General features: G+C 44.8%; 1 protein-coding gene across 3 annotated transcripts in view; it reads left to right on the plus strand.

Moving 5' to 3' along the window:
* srgap1a (SLIT-ROBO Rho GTPase activating protein 1a) overlaps positions 1–20,949 on the plus strand; it is a 255,995-nt gene that overhangs the window by 156,251 nt on the left and 78,795 nt on the right. For all 3 annotated transcript variants that reach the window (XM_041216272.1, XM_041216273.1, XM_041216274.1), the window contains exons 5-6: positions 14,589–14,765; positions 19,217–19,345. In XM_041216272.1, coding sequence (XP_041072206.1) covers positions 14,589–14,765; positions 19,217–19,345 — 306 coding nt within the window. The remainder of the gene's footprint in view (positions 1–14,588; positions 14,766–19,216; positions 19,346–20,949) is intronic.

Here is a 20,949-nt window from a genome sequence, read left to right on the forward strand (position 1 = left end):
TAAGGTGATGGCAGACCTGCTTAGGAGGCACATTTTTGGCAGGTATGGTTGGCCTGTTTTCCTTGACTGACCTGGTGAGATCATTAAACTTCTTTATGCACTGCATTGACTCATGTTAGTTATTAACTCTGGTTGCCCTGGGCCTTGCTTTGCACTGTCCCTTTGTTAGTCTCTTTGGAGTCCTGCAGCAGCCATTCTGTGCCGAATGTGAGAAACTCCATCCTCTGTCTGACTTACTCCATGTTGCATGGGAGGACCAATTTTTTTTGGTCCCGTACTGAAAAATGTTTTTTCTCCTGTGCACTTGCTCTTTTTAGCTTCAGCAGCCCTTCAAACCCTGTAGTTGCGTTACTGGTTCCTGACCCTCCCCCAGACAGCTGACCCCTCTAATCGGCGTTTGTGAACTCATATTGGGCAGATACACCGCAGCGTATCAGGCTAGAGGATCCGCTCCCACTGGCCATCTCACCTGAGCGAACAATGTCGGCTGGCATGTCTCATTGCTAACATTCTCTCCGAGAAGATGAAATATGTTTTAATGTTTCTTCCTGCAAATTTCTTCGAAGCCTGCTCTGTAATTAATAGTCCGCCCTTTAGTATGCAAGCGCGAGAGAGGAAACGGAGCCCAGCGAATCATGCACCTTCTCAGCCCACTGTCGCCTTCTGCAGCGAATGTGGCAGAGACTGCCGTGCCAGAGAGGAGCTTCTAAAGTCACAGCAGACGCTGCTTAATGTAGAGTTGACCACCACAGGGCAAACCATCGTCCCTTCAAGAAGATAAAATATGCTTTAACATTTCTCTCTGCAAATTTGCTCGAAACCTGAACTGGAAGCAAATTGTCCGCCCTTTAGCACGCAGGCTCGGGATTTTGGAAAGGAGAGGTGAAAAAATCTGATTCTGGAAATTTCCAGGAGGTGACTACTGCTGGTTCAGGAGCAAACGAGAAGTTCCACAAGCTTTTGCAGCCTCAGCAAATAATTTATCATGTGGTGACAAGTCGAGTTGGCTTTGGCATCCTCAGCTGCCTGTATTCTGTGGCATATCTGCAATCATAATCCCTACAATCCCCTCGGTGGGCGAGGGAGAGAAGAAAATGTAGTCAAAATAAATTAAGAGGCTTTAATTCCTGAGCCTTCTGTTTTGAAAATGTGCAAACCCCCCACGCACTTACAATTCTCGATCATTCTGGAAGTTTTGGACCATTGCCTTTTTATTTTAGCCCATTTCCTGATGAATATCGAGACTTAAGATGGTGCAACCAAATTTAGTAAATGATGCACTGAAGAGCGGTGAGGCTTGCTTAAAAAATAGCTGCTGCATTAAGGTGGACAGTGCAGTTATATCAAATGTCCACAAAGTCTACTGTAAATCTGTTTGCTGTGATTAGATAACGTGAGTAGCCCTCCTGGTGCTGTGATCCTAAGGGTATTTAATGGAGTCAACAGGTCTCGTCCACCGGCTGGAGAGCTGGTGAGGGCCCCATGTTTTTTTCTTTTGGTAAAATATACTTTATTCATAAAATATCTTTAAGAACATTACAAAACAGCTCTAAATGGCCATCACAAAAAGTGCAATCATATTCAACTCTTCCACATGGATCACGAGGTGCTTCAATACGATCAATGAGTATTACAATTATTTCAATATGGTCACTACAGACAGACAGACAGTGCAATGGGATTGGAGTTATCAGCATACATTATGTTGCACTCTGCGGTGTTTTGATATAATTATGATACATTTCGTATTTTACTACATATAATCTTTGTGAGCCATACAGCCCAAGGGGTCTATGCAATTCCCAGTCCCTCAGTGCACTATGTCAGAAAGGTCTTAGAAAGCGAGCTTTCCGCATTGGGCCGTTGCGGCGGCTACTCCAAGCTTTAGTGTGTCCCTCAATACATAGGTGTTTGTCCCTGGGAACACCTGTAGAGTACAGAGTCCTGTGTCACAGAACTGCTCGGGATGAACCTCGACAAAAAGCACTGCATCTCTCTCCAGACCTTCTTTGCAAAGGCACGTTCCACAAGGAGGTGGACAATGATCTCTCCTCCACCACAGCCACCTCAAGGGCAATGTGCAGAGGGGGTGAGACTCCTTGCGTGTAGGAAGGATCTGACAGAGAGGGCCTTTCTCTCTACCAGCCAAGCTACATCTTGGTGCTTGTTGGAAAGTTCTGGTGATGAGACATTCTGCCAAATGACTTTGACAGTCTGCTTGGGGAACCATCCGACAGGATCAACCAAATCCTTTTCCCATAGGGCTTCTAGGATGTTACGTGCCAACCACTGCCTGATGGACTTGTGGTCAAAGGTGTTTCTCTGCATAAATTTTTCCACAAGGGACAGGTAGAACCTTAGTGCGTAGTGACACTTTGTCTTTGATGTAGCCGCACACAAAAGTGGCCATCAGGATGAGGGCAATGTTGGGCACGTTTCTTTTTCCCCCTTTATCTAGAGGCTTGTACATCGCGTCCCTGCGCACACAATCCATTTTCACCCTCCAGATAAAGTTTAAGGTGGCTCAGGTGATCGTCACCGTGCAGGAGTGAGGAACCCCACATTGCCTCTTTTCAGGACCAAAACGGCTGCAATTTTCCCGACAGTTCCTGATTCTTCCCTCAATCATTCAGTTTCCCAGTGGTGACCTCGCAGGGTGCCCTTTTGCACAGCCAATTTAAAAAAAATACAAGTGATGTACAGAACATAAAGAGTAATTTTTTAAAATACTTTCACGGGATGTGGGTGTCATTGGCTAGGCCAGCAGTTATTGCCCATCGCTAAATGCCTTTGATAAGATGGTGATGAGCTGCCTTCTTGAACCGCTGCAGTCCATGTGGTGTATATACACCCACAGTGCTGTTAGGGAGGGAGTTCCAGGACTTTGACCCAGCAATAGTGAAGGAACGGCGAAATATTTCCAAGTCAGGATTGTGAGTGGCGTGGAAGGGAACTTCCAGTTGGTGGTGTTCCCATGTGCTGTTTGCCCTTGTCGTTCTAGATGGTGGTAATCGTGGGTTTGGAAGGTGCTGTCTAAGGAGGCTTGGTGAGTTCCTGCAGTGCATCTTGTAGATGGTACACACTGCTGCTACTGTGTGTCAGTGGTGGAGGGAGTGAGTATTGTGGATGTGTTGCCAATCAAGTGGGCTGCTTTGTCCTGCATGGTATCAAGCTTCCTGAGTGTGGTTGGAGCTGCATCATCCAGGCAAGTGGGGAATATTCCATCACACTCTTGACTTGTGCTTTGTAGATGGTGGATAGGCTTTGGGGAGTCAGGAGGTGAGTTACTTGCTGCAGGATTCCTAGCCTCTGATCTGCTGTTGTAGACACAGTATTTATATGGCCAGTCCAGTTCAGTTTCTGGTCAGTGGTAACCCCCAGGATGTTGATAGTGGGGGATTCAGCAATGGTAATGCCATTGAATGCCATGGGGCGATGGTTAGGTTCTCTCTTGTTGGAGATGGTCATTGCCTGGCACCTGTGTGGCACGAATGTTACTTGCCACTTGTCAGCCCAAGATGGATATTGTCCAGGTCTTGCTGCATATGGACATGGACTGCTTCAGTATCTGAGGAGTCACGAATGGTGCTGAACATTGTGCAATCATCAGCGAACATCACTGCTATGACGGAAGGAAGGTCACTGATGAGCAGTTGAAGATGGCTGGGCCGAGGACACTACCCTGAGGAAGTCCTGCAGTGATGTCCTGGAACTGAGATGACTGACCTCCAACAACCACAGCCGTCTTCCTTTATGCTAGGTATGACTCAAACCAACGGAGAGTTTTCCCCCCGATTCTCTGACTCCAGATTGGCTGGGGGTTTCTTGATGCCATACTCAGTCGAATGCTGCCTTGGTATCAAGAGCAGTCACTGTCACCTTAACAAATGTACCAGAGACTCAGAGCTGACAGTAAATGTCACAGGAATACACTCTATTATAACAGCAGACTGTTAGACAGACACCGTTATACAACACATTCACAAGAATAGATGAGGTTGCATTTATAATGCAACTTATCACACCCTTTGGAATTCCCAAATTGCTTTGCAAGCAATGGATTACTTTGCAAGTGCAGTCACTGGAGTCCCCTGACTAATACTTAGCCCTTAACCAACATCATTAAGAAAATGTGGCCGTTATCACACTGATGCTTGTGGGAGCTTGCTGTGCATAAGTTAACTGCCATGTTTCCTACAATGCAACAGTGACCACACACTGTGAATGGTGATACACTCAATAGGTTGTAAAATGTTTTCGGATGGCTAGAGGTCGGGAAAGATGATATCGAAATGCAACAATTTCTCTTGTTGGAAATTTGGTCATGTGATTTTCTAATCAGTAATTCACGCAGCTTGTGTCCATGGCCTTTACACACTGGGATTTCCAACGGACTTTGTTGGTGAGCGAGGCGACACCTCCAGAAGCTGGCCTGCAGTACTAGCAAAAGAGGGAAAAGATGCTTAAAATCTAACCTTTCTCCCCTTCTGTAACTCACTAAACTACCTTGGTATCTGTAACGTACCCCCCACCAACCCCCCCCCACCCCGCCCACTTCTTAGCCATGACCTTCAAGACATTGTAAATCTTGAGAGAAATGACAGATTCAGGTTTGATCTTATAAACAGTAAAACACCAAGACTCAAAACGCTTTTTACCGATTGGGACCATTTATGCAATTGATCAGAAAGTTACCTGGACCTGAAAGTCAGTAGCCGTGAATACAAGAGCGGGTAAGCGCCTGAGTGTTCTGCAGCAAGTGACTCACCTCCTGACTCTCCAGATTCTCTCCGCCATCTTCAAGGCACAAGTCAGAAATGAGATGGAAACTCTCTACCTGCTTAGATGGACGCGGCTCGGACAATAAGCTCAGTACCATCCAGGACAAAGCAGTCCACTTGATCGGCAACCCATCCACCCACCTTAAACATTCACTCCCTCCACCCCTGGTGCACACTGGCTGCAGTGCGTACCGTCCACAGGATGCACAGCAGCAGCTCTCCAATGCACCTCCCAAGCCTGCAAACTCCACCACCTAGAAGGATAAGGGTAGCAGGTGTATGGGAACACGAACACCATCCCGATTTAGGATACTGAAGGCTGTACCTTCATCATCTCTGGGTCAAAATGCATGAATAATAAAAACAACATTCCATTTTAGCATTTGTATTCCCCACTGCCAAGGTGGAATTTAATGCCTGCCTCATGGCGACTTTGGTGGCATGTAATTGGGTGGGAGGGTGATGGGTGGGAATCCTGCCCCCCAATGCCCCTGCCCCATTTAAGTCCATGGTGGGAAGTCCCGGGGACAGCATTCCCGCTCCACCACCCTAAGTGCAGAATCCTGTTGAGACAGAAGATCCGCAATGATCATATTGAATGGCAGAGCAGGCTTGAGGGGCCGAATGGTCTACCCCTCCCATTCCTCAAATGCAGGGTATCCCAGGAATGTGTTGACTGATTCATCTGAGCAGGTTTCACTACATCAAGGTATGGGGATGTGTTTTGCCCATTTAAATTGGTGACTTTCTTGTCCCTTTTGTTTAAAATAATTAATAAGTACTTCACAATTGCCAGTAACTTAGCCTGTCTACCTAAACCCTGTCTACCTAAAGCATAAACCAACATTCCAGTGGTATTTGAGAAGGACTCTGGCATCCTTCAAAAGTAGATGAGGTTTACCCAGGCGTGCAGTTCCTACAGAGCGACCTTGTGAACTATGCCCTTGTGGATGAACCAACCAAAGAAGCAGGGTTTGTTTGCCCATCTGTGGAAGTGAGGGGAGTGGATTACAGAATCTTACACAGGGGTATCTGAATTTTAATCTTCGGTCACTTGCTTCTGCACCAAGGAGTCTCGCAGGCCGCGTTCGAGGTTTACATCAATGTTTCTGCACTAGTAGGACAACAGCACTCACGCAGCCCCTCCCAAACCTCCAGGCCACAAGATTCAAATGGGACACACCAATGAGTGAGAAATCTAAGGGTAGATAGAGCAGAATTTTCTGGAGCTTTGTGAGCTAAATTGTCCAAAAAAAACCCACACAATTACTTACCATGTTAACAGCGCTATTCAAATGTAAAACATTCCAAGGTGCTCCTTGGGAGTATAATGAAACAAAACAGATGCTGAGCCATTTAAGGAGATATTTAGAACAGGTGGCCAAAAGCTTGGACACATACGTAGGTTTTAAGGAGCATCTTGAGGATGGAGAGAGAAGCGGAGTAGTTTAGGGAGGGAATTCCAGATCTTGGGGCCTCAGCAGCTGAAGGCACGGCCATCGATGATGGTACAGCCACAAATGGCTGACAGGCCTTAGTTTGGACAGCCCTTGTTCTAATGACCACCCGTACTGGCAGAAATCAGAGAACAAGTTACCTGCCCACCATCGCATCTTAAAGAAAGACCGGTTTGCATCCACATAGCTCCTTTCGTGATCTAGGGGACGTCCCCATGCACGTTATGGCCAGTGAAATAACTTTGTCAAAGTGTAGTTGATTTTACAGCATTTAGTTCGATACTGTGATCAGGGGAGGGGGAAACCAATTTAAACTTCACTTCTTGGATCCAAACAAGTGCTCTGCGGTGGTGTTGAGAATACAATGCAAATTTTATAAAAGATGGGATGCTCTAAGTTCAATAAGTAACTTTTCAAGTGTGCAGTTGCTGTTGTGTAGGTAACTGTGGAACCAACTTGTGTGCAGCACATGAATGGCCTGTTAATGGGGACATTAGTTAAAGGAGGAATATTGGCCAGGACATTGAGGAGAGTTCCCCACCTTCCTTCAAATAGTGACACAGGTCTCCTACCTCCAACAGCTGGTGCAGCAGTTCAGTCACTACAATGGGGAGGTGATAGTGTAGTGGGATTGTCGCTGGACTGGTAATCCAGAGACCCAGGGTAATGCCCTGGGGGCTTGGGTTCCAATCCTGCCACGGCAGATGGTGGAATTTGAATTCAGTAAAAATCTGGAATTAAAAGTCTAAAAGTCACAAATCCATCTGGTTCACTAATGTCCTTCTGCTGTCCTCACATGGTCTGGCCTCAATGGGACAGCAATGTGGTTGGCTCTCAAATGCCCTCTGAATACGGACAATTAGGGATGGGTAATAAATGCTGGCCTAAATAGTGACACCCACATCCAATAAGTAAAAAAATAAAATTGCCTCTGGTTAACTTGTGGCCAGAGAGGGGGAAAATTGGCTAGTGTTGCCTCTCCTTATTGCCAGTGACAGTGAGTGCAGGGCAAGGGAAAACTCACTAAACGATGTGTCCACACCAAATAATCCATGGTAGCCTTTTGAAGCTCTTTAGTACCCCATTTAGAAATACCCCTTCAAAATTGTAGCCCAACATTGTGACTGAATACAGACTGAATACCTTCTCAAGGGCAATTAGGGTTAAGCAACAAGCGCTGACCTTGACAGTGGTGCTCACATCCCACGAAAGAATATTTTTAAAAAATCCACAGCAAATATGATGACAATACAAAGCAAGAAACACTTTACTGTCACATCCCCCTTCCAACCAATTTAAATAGAAATTCATTAATTATTCTTGAACCCACTGTAGTCTATAAATAGTATCTTGGTTCTGCAGTGTCCTATTTCATTTTTAAAATAACCTTTTAAGACTGAGGCACGCTTTTATATAGAATGCTGCAGAGTACAGCGATGTGCATGCTCAAAAACTGGCTGAGCTATACATTTCCCTTAAATCGCTCGTGTACATTAGGAAGGGCTTTACTTAGGAAAATGTTCGTGCAAGGTGCCAGTGAGAGTTGGAGTTTACTATGAAGCCCTTGTCATTCTGTCATTCAGGATCCTCTTTTCAGCAGCAAACAGAATCTCAGTTTCAGTAAGAAAATGGCAATATGACAATGAACCGAGCCTTCTCCTGCGCGATTGCTTCATGCAGTTCCATTGAATTCCTGCTTGCGTTACTTTAACACAAGTGTTGATTTAATTGAGTTAACAGCTGCCTTGGCATTGCAGGGAGGAGAATTTATTAGCAGTGTTTAGAAGGACAATGGCTTGCATTTATTTGGCACCGTTTAAAGCAGTGAAACATTCCAAGGTACTGCACACAAGCATCATCGAACAAAAATTGACATCGAACCAAAGGAGACGTTAGGATAGGCAACCAAAAGCTTGGTCAAAGACCTTAAAGGATGAAAGAGACTTGAAGGGCAGAGATTTAGGGAAGGAATTCTAGAGCTCAGGGCTGAAGCAGCTGGTAGCATGGCTGCCAGGGTTGGAGTGAAGGAAGCCAACACTGATCTAAATTTAATATATCTTAAATGACTTGAGACTTGGAAATGTGTTCACCTCATTCCTCAATCATAAATCAATCACTAAACTTATTCGTAGACTAAAATGTTGTTAAATCAGGTTGTGTCTTAAGTTTTAGATCGATTGGCTTAATGTTTAACCCTCATTTCACTTACTGAAATGGTTGAATCCATTTCAAATAGTCAGCTGGTAAACTATATAATACATCAAAGTGATTTGTCCATATTATCAATAGGATAAGATGCAGTAAAGATTTACAATGCCGATACTAGATCTGAGAGGCCCTACCTATCACCAGGAAAGATTGAAAAGGCAGGAGTTCTTCTCTTTAGAAAAGAGTAGACTGAGGGGGTGACTGTTTAAAAATACTGTTTAAAAATAACGTTTCGCCCATTTTAAACAGAGATGAGGATGAGGCAAAATTGTTTCTCCCAGAGAGTTGAAAGTCTTTGGAACTCTCAATTCCTGAAAGGCTGGTGGAAGCTGGAAGCAGAGTCTTTGAATATTTTGAAGGCAGAGGTGGATAGATTCTTGGCAAGCAAGGGGGTGATAGTTCTCGGCAATAGGTGGGATGCAGATTTCGGGTTGCTATCAGATCAGCCATGATCCTATTAAATGGTGAAGCAGGCTCAAGGGGCTGAATAGCCTACTCCTTGTTCGTATGTTTGAGTTAGAATAATGGAATGGTTACAGCACAGAAAGGAGGAGGCTATTTGGCCCGTTATGTCTGTGCTGGCTCTCTGAAGGAGCAATTCACCTACTTCCACCCTCGCCTTCTTCCAGTAATCCTGCACATTCTCCCTTTTCAGATAATAATTCAATTCCGTCTTGAATACCTGGATTGAACCTGCCTCCACCACGCTCTCAGGCAGCGCATCGCATTCTAGATCCTAACCGTTCGCTGTGAGAAAATATTTTCCTCTTTTGCTTCTTTTGCCACTCACCTTAAATTTGTCCCCTCTGGTTCTCGATTATTCCACCAATGAGAACACTTTCTCTCTACCTGTCCAGTCCCCTCATGATTTTGAATATCTCTATCAAACCTTCTCTCAACCTTCTCTTCTCCAAGGATAACAGTCTCAACTTCTCCAGCCTGTCTATGTAAATGAAGTACCTCATCCTTGGAACCATTCTCATGAAGCTTTTCTGCACCCTCTCCAATGCCTTCACATCCTTCCTAAAGTGTGGCGCACAGAAATGGATGCAATACTTCGGCTGAGGCCAAACCAGTGTTTTGTGCAAGCTTAATAATGTAACCTCCTTGCTCTTGTACTCCACGTCCCTATTAATAAAGCCCAGTATACTTTGTGCTCTATTTACTGTGCCCACAACCTGTCCTGCCTACTTCAGTCACTTATATACATATACACCCAGGTTCCTCTGCTTCTGCACCCCTGTAGAATTGTACCCTTTATTTTATATTGACTCTCCGTGTTTATCCTACCAAAATGAATCACTTCACACTTCTCTACGTTAAATTTCATCTGCTACTTCTCCTTCCATTCCACCAAGATGTCTTATGGCCTTTTAAAATTCTCCACTATCCTCCTGGTTCACAATGCTTCCAAGTTTTGTATTGTCTGCAGATGTTGAAATTGTGCCCTGTACACCAAGGTCTAGGTCATTAATATATATCAAGAAGAGCAAGGATCACAATACTGACCTCTGGGCAACTCCACTACAAACCTTCCTCCGGACCGAAAAACAGCTGTTCTCCATTTCCTATCACTCGGCCAATTTTGTATCCATGTCCTGTTTATTCCAAGAGTTCTAATTTTTCTCACAAGTCTGTTGTGCGGCACTCTACCAAATGCTTTTTTGGAAAGCACCACATCAACAGCATTGCCCTCATCAATCTCTTTGTTACCTCGTCAAAAAACTCCAAGTTAGTTAAATCTGATTTGCCCTTCACATATCCATGCTGGCTTCCCTTCATTAACCTGCATTTGCCCAAATCGAGGTCTCTAGGCTTATGAAAGAGTTCCATAGGGTGGAGGTAGAGAAAATGTTTCCACTTGCAAGGGGGAGTAGAAGTGGCCAGATGGTTACTAATAAATCCAGTAAGGAATTCAGAAGAAACTTCTTTACACAGAGTGGTTAGAATGTGGAACTCGCTACCACAGGGAGTAGTCCAGCTGACTAGCATGGATGAATTTAAGGGGAGCCTAGATAAACGCATGAGGATGAAAGAAGCTGGATAAGTTGACAGGGTTAGATGAGGAACGGTGGGAGGATTGTGGAGCAAAAGCTAGTATGCACCTGTTGGGCTGAATGGCCTGTTTCTGTGCTGTACATGCCCTGTAACGCTGATTCTAGACTCTCTAAGTAGCTGGTTTAGTAACAATCTAGTACACATATACCCAGTCCATAAATCTGATTTAGCAGATGAATCAGAGCATGAAAATGTGATGTGACTCTAAATTTGAATTGCAGAATCCTAAGCAAGGGTCACTTATTGTACCCAGTGGGGGGGGGTGAACCATCTCACTGCCATTTTAGAATGAAAAAGTAAGGTTAATCAAAGGCAGTTTGGCTTGAAGCCAGTAAATTATGCACTTAACTCCTGAGCGCCATTTTATGCTGGAATGTTTCTTTATATTTTCACTACTTGTTCTATTCTGGTGGGAACCCAAGGTCCATGGTTTATTTATCTCAGTAAATGGCTCCTCTCCTGTGACACATTAATATGTATAAATGTTTTCATAAAGCCTTATTAGTCACCACTGTGTCCAAGAGATTCTATTGGAGCCCATAGATACTGGAAAACATTTAGACAGCTAAACAGTACTAATGCTTTCTATGAAAGGCATTAAATAGTTGTTTTTGTGCTCTGTTTCCTTTGGGACTGAACGTGTTACGATGTCTGTGCTGCTAAGCCTGATGAAGAAATTAAGATTTGCATTTTACCTTGTGCTATTCGGAACCGTAGGAAATCCCAAAGTGCATTTGAGTTGATTTAAGTATTTTTGAAGTGTCGGCCACTGTTTCATAATATAGGAGACCTGACAGCAAGATCTCTCAAACAAGCAGTCGGAGAATGATCAGGTAGTCTGTTTTGGGGATATTGTTCAAGAGATGCAAATTGACACTGGGTAAAACTTCCCTTGCGTTTCTTCGAAATAGTATCCCGGGATCTTTTCATCCACCTGAGAGGGCAGCCTGAATTTAACATCCCATCCAAAAGACAATATCTCCGACATTGCAACACTCTCTCAGTATTCCATTGGGAATGTTGGTCTGGATTGTGCACTCAAGACCCTGGGTTCGGGCTTGAACCAACAACCTTTTGAATCAGAGGCGAGAGTGCTACCACTGAGCACAGCCAACAGGGACAAAACTTTGGCTTCAGTGGCAAACTTACAGGGGCAGCAGAACATCTGGTCATGGATGAAAACTGCTCTTGGCATCGTAAAGTTTGTGATGTCTGGTTGGGTGTGGTCTGCGTCGGCTAATTTTAGGCCAGTGAGTCTGCTGGGAAAGCTAGTTATTGTTGAAGATGATCAAATATCTTTTCTTTTGAGTGTGAAGTGAGCAGACTTGGAGACTGAGACCATAGTCTGTGAGTGCAGGAGTTTTTTTTTAATATCCTGACACTTTGTACCAACCAAGTCTATTACTGGTTCAGAAGCAAAGAGATGATGACTTGTGGAATAAATTATGTGCCCCTTGTAAGTGACACAGTAACAGGAGGCATCATTTGTAAACTGAATGGGATTCAAGTGTTGATTTGTAGCTTCTTCCATCAGTTCATACCCTTGACCTCTTGCCACCCACACTTCTGTTTCAGAATGTCTTTCCTTACACCCGATTCACTCTATGACTCACCTAAATATCTCTCTGTCTGTCTGCCTTTATCTCTCTCTCTCCTCTCTCTTTTTCTCTCTCTCGCTCTCCAAAGCATCTTTTAGAGACGTGTTTCTAGCCAGGAAGTTTCAAGGCAGTAGAAATTTGTTACAGAACACCGATATAGCACAGAAACTGGTTATTTGGCCCATTGTGCCTATGGCATCTCTTTGGTGGAGCTCTTGGGTGGGATTTACCTGTCCCAGCAACAGCGGGCATCATGGTGGACAGGACTGGAAAATTCTGAGTTCAGCCAAAAGTGTACCACTTCCCAACATTTTTGTGTTAAATTGCATTCGCTATGTGCCTGCCCATTTGATCAGTCTTTGTCCCCCTGAAGCCTGTTACAATTTTCCTCATTGTTTGCTCCATTTCTGATTCACTTGCCCTCTATATGCAATTCCAGGCCATTCATATATGTCAAACAGAGCGGTAGTCCTAACACCGACTATGGCAGAGCTTATTCCAGTCTGGAAAACGACTCTCGCTACTACTCTCGGCTTTCTGTCCATTCGCCAATTTTGTATGCACACTGCACTCTCCCTTTAATCCATGGGCTTTAATTTTGCTAACCAGTCTATCATTTGATACTTGTCAAGTTCCTTTTGAAAGCCCATATACACAACATCACCCTATGCTCATTAAACCCTCATCAAAGTCCATTTTTAGATGTATAACTGTGCGCTTCCAGCGTTTGTCCAAACTGGTTTTTCCAATTGCTTCTTGAAAATTGGGCCTCTGGCCTCATTGTAATTATCAGAGTGCTCATCCCGGCTCCATCGGCAGTTCACCCCATGGTAAGTATGGATTTTGAGTCCTGTTGCCTCGCTGGCAAACATGGCGATGTGGGGAAGGGTTGAGCACAGGCTACAGGATGTCGGCAGTAGTGCTTTGGAAGGAGGAGGAGCATTCCTGCTCTTCCCAAATCCACATAAGAATGGTTTGATTGAAAAAAAATTAGCTTTCCCACTATTTCTTCAGTAGTGCCAGAGGTCCCACTTTTAAGAAGAGCAAGTTTGGCCATTGCAGAACCAGAAAAACTAGACAAAGCTTGCCACAGGTCTCCACTTAGTTTTCCATACATTGTGCAACAGCTTCCTGAAACAGGTGCACAACCGTGTTGTGATATCGCTTTAAGAGCGAATATGCTAAATACTAAGTAACCAGCATGTAAATCATGTTTTCAGCAGACATTGTTCAGAGTAGCTTTCACTTTAGATAGCAGCATGTGGTGTGAAGGAATTGCAACTGTGCTATACTTGTTAACAATAGCTGTTGAATCTTTATAGTAAATCTGTCTGCTGAGCAATCCTGCATGTCACTATTAAAAAAGCCAAACCCACGTTTAGTTTATGATTCCTGTGTGAGATTGCTAAGTTTGTATTAAGCAAATGTGACTGTCCTTTGCATATTTAAACTGATTCACCTAAAATCAGCGAGGACCAATTTGAGAACAGTCAGGTTGCCTGCATGGATTAAGTGCTGATCTCTCACCCAGAAACTGGCACATGCTGTGGCCGTTGTAAGACCAAGAAGCAGAAATTGGTGTAAAGGTGGTCTTACCAAGTGTTTCTTTTTTGTCAAAAACAAGAGAGCTCCCAATAGTAGCTTGCAGTGCAAACACTTCCCATCACTCTCAATCTCACTCTGCCTGGCTCAGCAGCTGAAGGCAACCACCTCCCCACCCCTCACCCCGTTCAATAACTGTCATGCCCTGAAATTTTCTCTCTGGGGCTCATGTGAAGCCTGGGGCATTAAAATGGGCTCATACCTGGAAAAGGTTTGGGAAGCATTGACTTCGGATATGATCTAATTGAGAAGAGTAAGGCAAGGAATACCAGAGCAATTGAAGATAAGTCGTGGGAAACGGCCAGGATGTAGATATGTGAATCACTTGGATTTTAGTGAGTCTTTTGAGAAAGAATCTCATGGAAAATTAGTACATAAAGTACACGTCATGCTGTAAGTTGTAGATGGACTGAAAACTGGCTAGAGTGATGGGAACAAGAGTCTGTATGCACTGGTGGAGAAAGGGCAGGGAATTGCAAGGGCTCTGTGGTGGGCCCAGTCTTACTGATCTTTATGAATGATTTGGAAAAGTTATATATCAAATATTTGTGTCACTAAGAGGTCGAGGATAGAAATATCTGTAGGAGGACATTATATCATTGGCGAAATGAGCAGAAAATTGACTAGTCCAACTTAATGTAAAGAATGCATTTAGGAATAAGGAAGGTAAAGAGGCACAGGGTTGATTTGAAAAATAATGGCAACTGGCTTGTTGGTGAGTAAAACGGCTCCTGCATTTTAACAGTGACCACACTTCAAAAAGCATTTCATTGGCTGTGAGGTGCTTTGGGAATATGGTCTCGAGGAATATTGAAAAGCGTTACGGAAAAGTACGTTCTTTAAGTTGGAAGTGTTGCTTCACGCTGGCCTTGTCACTGTTGCAGGTCATGAAGACTTACCACATGTATCACACCGAAAGCATCAGCGCAGAGAGTAAACTGAAGGAGGCTGAGAAACAGGAGGAGAAGCAGATCGGGAGAGACCCTGTCTTCAGCATCCGGCTGGAAGAGAAGCACCAGAGGCGAAGCTCGGTGAAGAAGATTGAGAAAATGAAGGAGAAGGTAGGATAAGCCCCAGCTGTTGATTATGGGTGAGGGGGAGGGGAATGCAACCATACTCGAGGCCCTATTGAAATGGAATGTGTTCTTCTCTGACCGAGCCAAACTGCAGCTCGGCAACGTTAGCAATGGAAATCCATACACTATCTCGCTCGCACATACTTAGGGTGGATTTCTTCGCATGGCGCACGTGCTTAATGCCTCGTGCACTATCCACCATTCCTGCTCGGCTGATGGGTTTAAATCCATTCGTTTGTAAGTTAGCTTTGTGCAGGGTCCTCAGTAGTCTGTTGTCCAATTGTGTTGCACAGGGGCCAAGGATTTACCAGAAGGCTGCGTTTGCTGCCAACTCCGGGCATGTGCAGTTGTATGTGCGGCCGCCATCTTTATAGGGGGCGGTGAGCAGCAGCGGGCATGCGTGGTCGTCCCTGGCTCTGAAATGGCAAATATTACAATGCCAGCAGCATCAAGTTATCAGTGTTTGTAAAACAATTTACAGACAGTACAAAATATACATGAAAACTCAGTACCCCAAGCCTTGCCCTATTGATGGCTGGCACAACAATGCCAACAAAAATAACAGATGCTGAAATAACTTAAACATCTAAAGATCAGAATGCATGTCGGTGGTTTACATTACTCCATTATTTGAATTGTAATTTAACCTTGGAATCATGTTGTGGGAAAATGCTTTTCCAGTAAGGAACCAAAAAGAACTGACTCAAAAAAAAATTAAAGTCAAAGCTGCTGCTAAGAATTTCTCTTGCATGTCTAAAGGGAAAGTGTAATCCTGTTAAAAAGAAATGAGGAATGGAACACACTATTGTGACTTGAAAGTTGTCTGATTTTACCCTTGCTAGTTCTTAAGCGAGCCAAAGTTTCCCGGAAAGAAAGAAACGGTTAAAAACTGGGAAATAAGAACACTGGTCCGAACTGGTCTTGTATCCCTTAAAATGGAACACCAGTAAAAACTGGGAGTTAAGAGTACTGGTCCGAACTGTCTTTTCCTTCTGGGTTACCATTCCATGCACTATCTCACTCGCACATACTTAGGGTGGATTTCTGCACAGACGCTGACAAGTGCGTATGCACAGGAGTGCTGTTGGCAGCCATGCTTCGTTGGCAGGAGTTTGTGTTACTGGAATTACCCATTAACACTGTTCTAAGCACATTTCAAATCCTCTGTAGATTTTACTTTCTGACTGCGGGATAGGGAGTGTTTTTTTTTGTAATGTTAATAAATATTCCTCTTCTGGTACTCCCCCTGATTTCCGCATTCGCTGCCGTGCTGTGATCTCCCTGGGCGACACATTTCCTGAAGGCAGGCAAGCTGCCAGGCCTTAGGCCTTGACCGATGTTGTTGTCCCACACACCCAAGGGTGGGCCATTCAGCCCATCGAGCCTGTTCTGCCAGTCAGTTAAGGTCATGGCTTACTATCTCTCTTCCCATTTAGCTGCCTTGGTTTGGCAGCACTGGCGGTACAGAAAGAGTCTGCCTCTGATTCCACCTCCCCGCCCCCTTCCCACCCCAAACCTCGCTGTGGCTGACACAAAGCATTCAGCCTTGTATTCTTCAGCTGCCTTGGCACGGTGCGTCATCACTCTGCTCTATTGTGCTTTCCAACATTTTAAGTTCTGTTTTAGTTGCTTCTGTGCTGCCAGGGAGCTTGGCCTCCATTTTGAGATGTACACCAGCAGGAAGACAGACACCACACACTCACTCGCTGACCTGTGTTCCAACCCCTCCACCTATTGATTCTAGAACTCTGAACGAGCTTTAACAATGAAAGACAATATGTGCACTTAGGCCCTTGTTATGGGCAACAGTATTTCCCCTCCCCCAGGACCTTCTATTGTGGTTTTGTGTCCAGAGGTTGGGTTGCAAATGTCACAGCTATTGCCTCAGCTCCCCTTTCTCTGTCTCCTGTGAATTCACTGCCCTCCTGTCCCCCCTAAACTCCTCCTTGCAAATAAATTAACATCCCCATTCCCAGCTCTGAAGAGTCATACGGACTCGACATTAGCTCTGTTTCTCTCTCCACAGATGCTGCCAGACATGCTGAGTTTTTCCAGCATTTTCTGTTTTTATATCCCCATCCCTGAACTTACCATCTCCCCTGGCTTCTCTACTCCAATAATCTTGCTCAATGACAAGATCATCTCTGACCACCCACACACCAGACCTCCCCCACCCCATCCCCTTCCAACCACACTTCACTCTGCATTCGTCCCTGGAAAAAGATCTTCTCCCAAGGTACTCCTGCTTTCAAACTCCTAACCACCCAGTCTTTGAGCATCTATTCACTGGGACAGATTGATAACTGCACAAACTGCTCCCTTACCTATGATGACCTTGTCCTAGAGTCATTACTGCACAGAAGGAGGTTATTCTGTCCATCAAGTCCATGCTGGCTCTTTGTAGAAGTACTCAGTCAGTTCCACTTGGCCTCAGGATAAAACCTATTCTCATCTATCCTGGTCATTCCTCTGATATGGTTCATATCTTCAGTCCCTGACATCCAAAGGCACAGATTTAAATATATTTGTGCATAACTGGTTTAACCACCTATCACCTGGTGTGGCTGGCCATCAAGAGCTGGCTGACCTTGTAATCCTCTGTCAGAACCAGCTTACATCCAGAGGGCAAAATTAACCCCCCTTCCTCACTGTTAATCCTCCCCTTTAACCCCTCCCCGTGTCCTGCTTCACACTCGTCTCCCACATTGATTGCAAGGCACTCATAGGCTCCTGTGCCACTAGAATTAGAATTATCCAGTCAGCTGCCTCTGGTGTCTCCCTCTTGTCCATCAAGCCAAACCTGCCCCTCATTCCTGGTTCCCCGCTTGTCCAAGCACTGAACTGTCTCTCCACCTTCATTCCCACCTCCCCTCAGGCTCTCTCCAAGCTCATCTTGTCACCTTCTGCTTTCTTGAGCCCACGACCACAGAACTGGCCGGTATGCCGGCTGATATCACAAATGGTCCATTCACTTCAGCTGATCCCCCTCCCTCTCTTTCAAAACCACCGTTATCAACTCTCTCCTCATAAAACCCTCCTGATATACCAAAGTACTTGCAAGTTACAACCCCATCTTCAACCTCACTCCAGCTGTGTCCCTGGTAAATTCCATTGGCTTCTCTCCCCAACCCCCAGCACCAGTTTAACATTCTCATCCTTGTGTTTAAATCCCTCCATCTCTTTGTAACCTCTTCTGACTCCCAATCACAGAATCACACAGTGCAGAAGAGGCCCTTCAGCCCATCAAGTCTGCACCGACACGTGAGAAACACCTGACCTACCTACCTAATCCCGTTTGCCAGCACTTGGCCCGTAGCCTTGAATGTTATGACGTGCCAAGTGCTCATCCAGGTACTTTTTAAAGGATGTGAGGCAACCCGCCTCCACAACCCTTCCCAATCCTTCAGAACTCACTGTTCCTCTGCTCTGGAATCGTGTGAAGCCCCCTCTCATTTGCCACACCATTGGCCATCATGCCTTCAGCTGCCTAGGGTCCACACTCTGGCGTTTCCTCCCTAAAGTTCTCCCTCTTTCCGTGTAGACCCCATCTCTTCGATTTCATTCTTTGCCTCTTTGATCCATTCAATGTGAACGTTTCCTTGTCTTAGCAACTTGATATAAACACAAACATCCATCAAGTACTTGCAGTTCTACCTCCTCCTGGTGTTGCAGGGACTACAGAGCTGCTGGCCAATCAAATTGGCCGGCAGCTCTCTGAAGCAGGACTTCCTCCTGAGTGAGGGGCAGAAGTCCCACCTCCGGCCAATCAATGCATGTCGGAGGCAGTATCAGCGGGGATGTGTTCTCCGCCAACTCCTCAGATGGCGGGAAGGCAAAGCCCATCTTCCTAAAGATCCTGGTCTTGGTGTTTGACAAGTTGATAGCCTGAGCAAGGGAAGCCTCCAGTCTGGGACTCTGGACCAGGCGCTGAGGGCTCGAGAATTCTCACTCCTTCCTGGGAAAACCCATGTTCAAGGTCAACCGGAGAGAGAAATCTCCAGGTGCCTCAGAGAGTTGTGAATCTTTGACATTCTCTATCCCAAAGGGCTGTGGATACTCAGCAGGACTGACTCAGATTGTTAGATTTCTGGGTACTTGAGGGGTCACCCAAATCCTAGCATCCTAATACTTGCTGATCCATTTTGCCAAATGCGCATCATGGGCCAAATCCTGGCTCTTGGACCTTTTGTATATTCGGCAATCATAGATGCGCTTCCCCGAGTAGGCTTGGCTTCCAGACCAGGCTTTCCACCAGGTCAGTGTGTTTCTGAAAAATTAGGCCCTGCAATATCCAGTTGCCATAGCAACTGACTGAAATCTCTTGAACATTTCTATATCCAGTTTTTGTATGTGTGTCATTGATGGAAAAACTGTGTATTAATTTTGAGCCTTTCTGTTAACCCATTTTTCTTTTCCTGTGTGTGTGTGTGTGGTAGCGTCAAGCCAAGTACTCTGAAAATAAGCTGAAGTCCATCAAGGCACGAAACGAGTACCTGTTGACACTGGAAGCGAGCAATAATTCTGTTTTCAAGTATTACATCCATGACCTCTCCGATGTAATTGATGTGAGTACATATAAGAGAGAATTTAAGGAAATTAAGATTAATTGTGTTGTTTGTTTTTGGACTGAAATATATTTGAAGCCTTATCCAATGCGAATGTCCTACGATTGGAGGTAAATCTTAACCAAGTCTTATTTCACATCACCAGAATCTACAAGTCTTGTTAGAAGTATCCTTAGGCTTATTAGACATAATCTTGCAACTTACTAATGAACAGGTTATTCGTGATTTGGAGCAAGGAATTGCCTTGAGCTGGTGAAAACGAGATTCAGTCAAATAAATATTGTCTGAAATATCAAAACCTGAGGAGTCTAGGCAGTGTGGAAAAGGGCAGATCCTCTGCTCATTTTTCCACACCCTGTGGTCTTGCAGTGTCCCCTTTAGTTGCTTGTAGGTATTGTAAGATGTTATTGTTTAGTAGATCTCACAAAGAGGTTCTGAGTCTGGTATAGTTTAACAGTAAATGTTTATTAACTACTCATAAATATGTACATGTATACCATATAAGCTGGGAGCTGTTTCCACGCTTGCTTTTACACTCATCTCTGTCAAGTCCAAGACTGCCCGCTAGACTCTGGTCATGTGCTCCTTTACGTCACACTGGCGGTACTGTACCCAGTTCCATGTTAACCCTTTCTATGTCAGACTCTCATCCTACAGTAGGAGCCTCCCGTTTGCAATTTCAAGTTGCCTAACATCATTACTCTCTCTAGAATAAAAGCAAAAAACTGCAGATGCTGGAAATCCAAAACAAAAATAAAAAATACCTGGAAAAACTCAGCAGGTCTGACAGCATCTGTAGAGAGGAACACAGTTAACGTATCGAGTCCGTATGACTCTTCAACAGAACTAAGGAAAAATAGAAAAGAGGTGTGAAATATAAGCTGGTTTAAGAGGGGGTGAGACAGGTAGAGCTGGATAGAGGGCCAGTGATAGGTGGAGGTAGCCAAAAGATGTCATAGACAAAAGGACAAAGAGGTGTTGAAGGTGGTGATATTATCTAAGGAATGTGCTAATTAAGGGTAGAAAGCAGGACAAGCAAGGTACAGATAGCCCTAGTGGAGGTGGGGTGGGGGGGAAGGGATCAAAATAGGCTAAAAAGTAGAGATAAAACAATGGATGGAAATACATTTAAAAATAATGGAAATAGGTGGGAAAAGAAAAATCTGTATAAGTTATTGGAAAAAAGGGGGATCGGAAAGGGGGTGTGGACCGGGGAGAGAGTTCATGATCTAAGATTGTTGAACTCAGTATTCAGTCCAGAAGGCTGTAAAGTGCCTAGTCGGAAGATGAGGTGCTGTTCCTCCAGTTTGCGTTGAGCTTCACTGGAACAATGCAGCAAGCCAAGGACCCAGACCTCACTGTGGCTTGCCATTTCAACACTCCACCCTGCTCTCATGCCCACTCTCTCTCTATTTTTATTTGGTTTTATTCTAGAGAGAGAGACTGGGCATGAGAGCAGGGTGGAGTGTTGAAATGGTAAGTGACAGGGAGGTCTGGATCATGCTTGCGGACAGACCAAAGGTGGTCCGCAAAGCAGTCACCCAGTCTGCATTTGGTATCTCCAATGTAGAGGAAACCGCATTGGGAGCAGCAAATGCAGTAGA

Source organism: Carcharodon carcharias, chromosome 21 (genome assembly GCF_017639515.1).
Source record: "Carcharodon carcharias isolate sCarCar2 chromosome 21, sCarCar2.pri, whole genome shotgun sequence".
Classification (NCBI taxonomy): Eukaryota; Metazoa; Chordata; class Chondrichthyes; order Lamniformes; family Lamnidae; genus Carcharodon; species Carcharodon carcharias.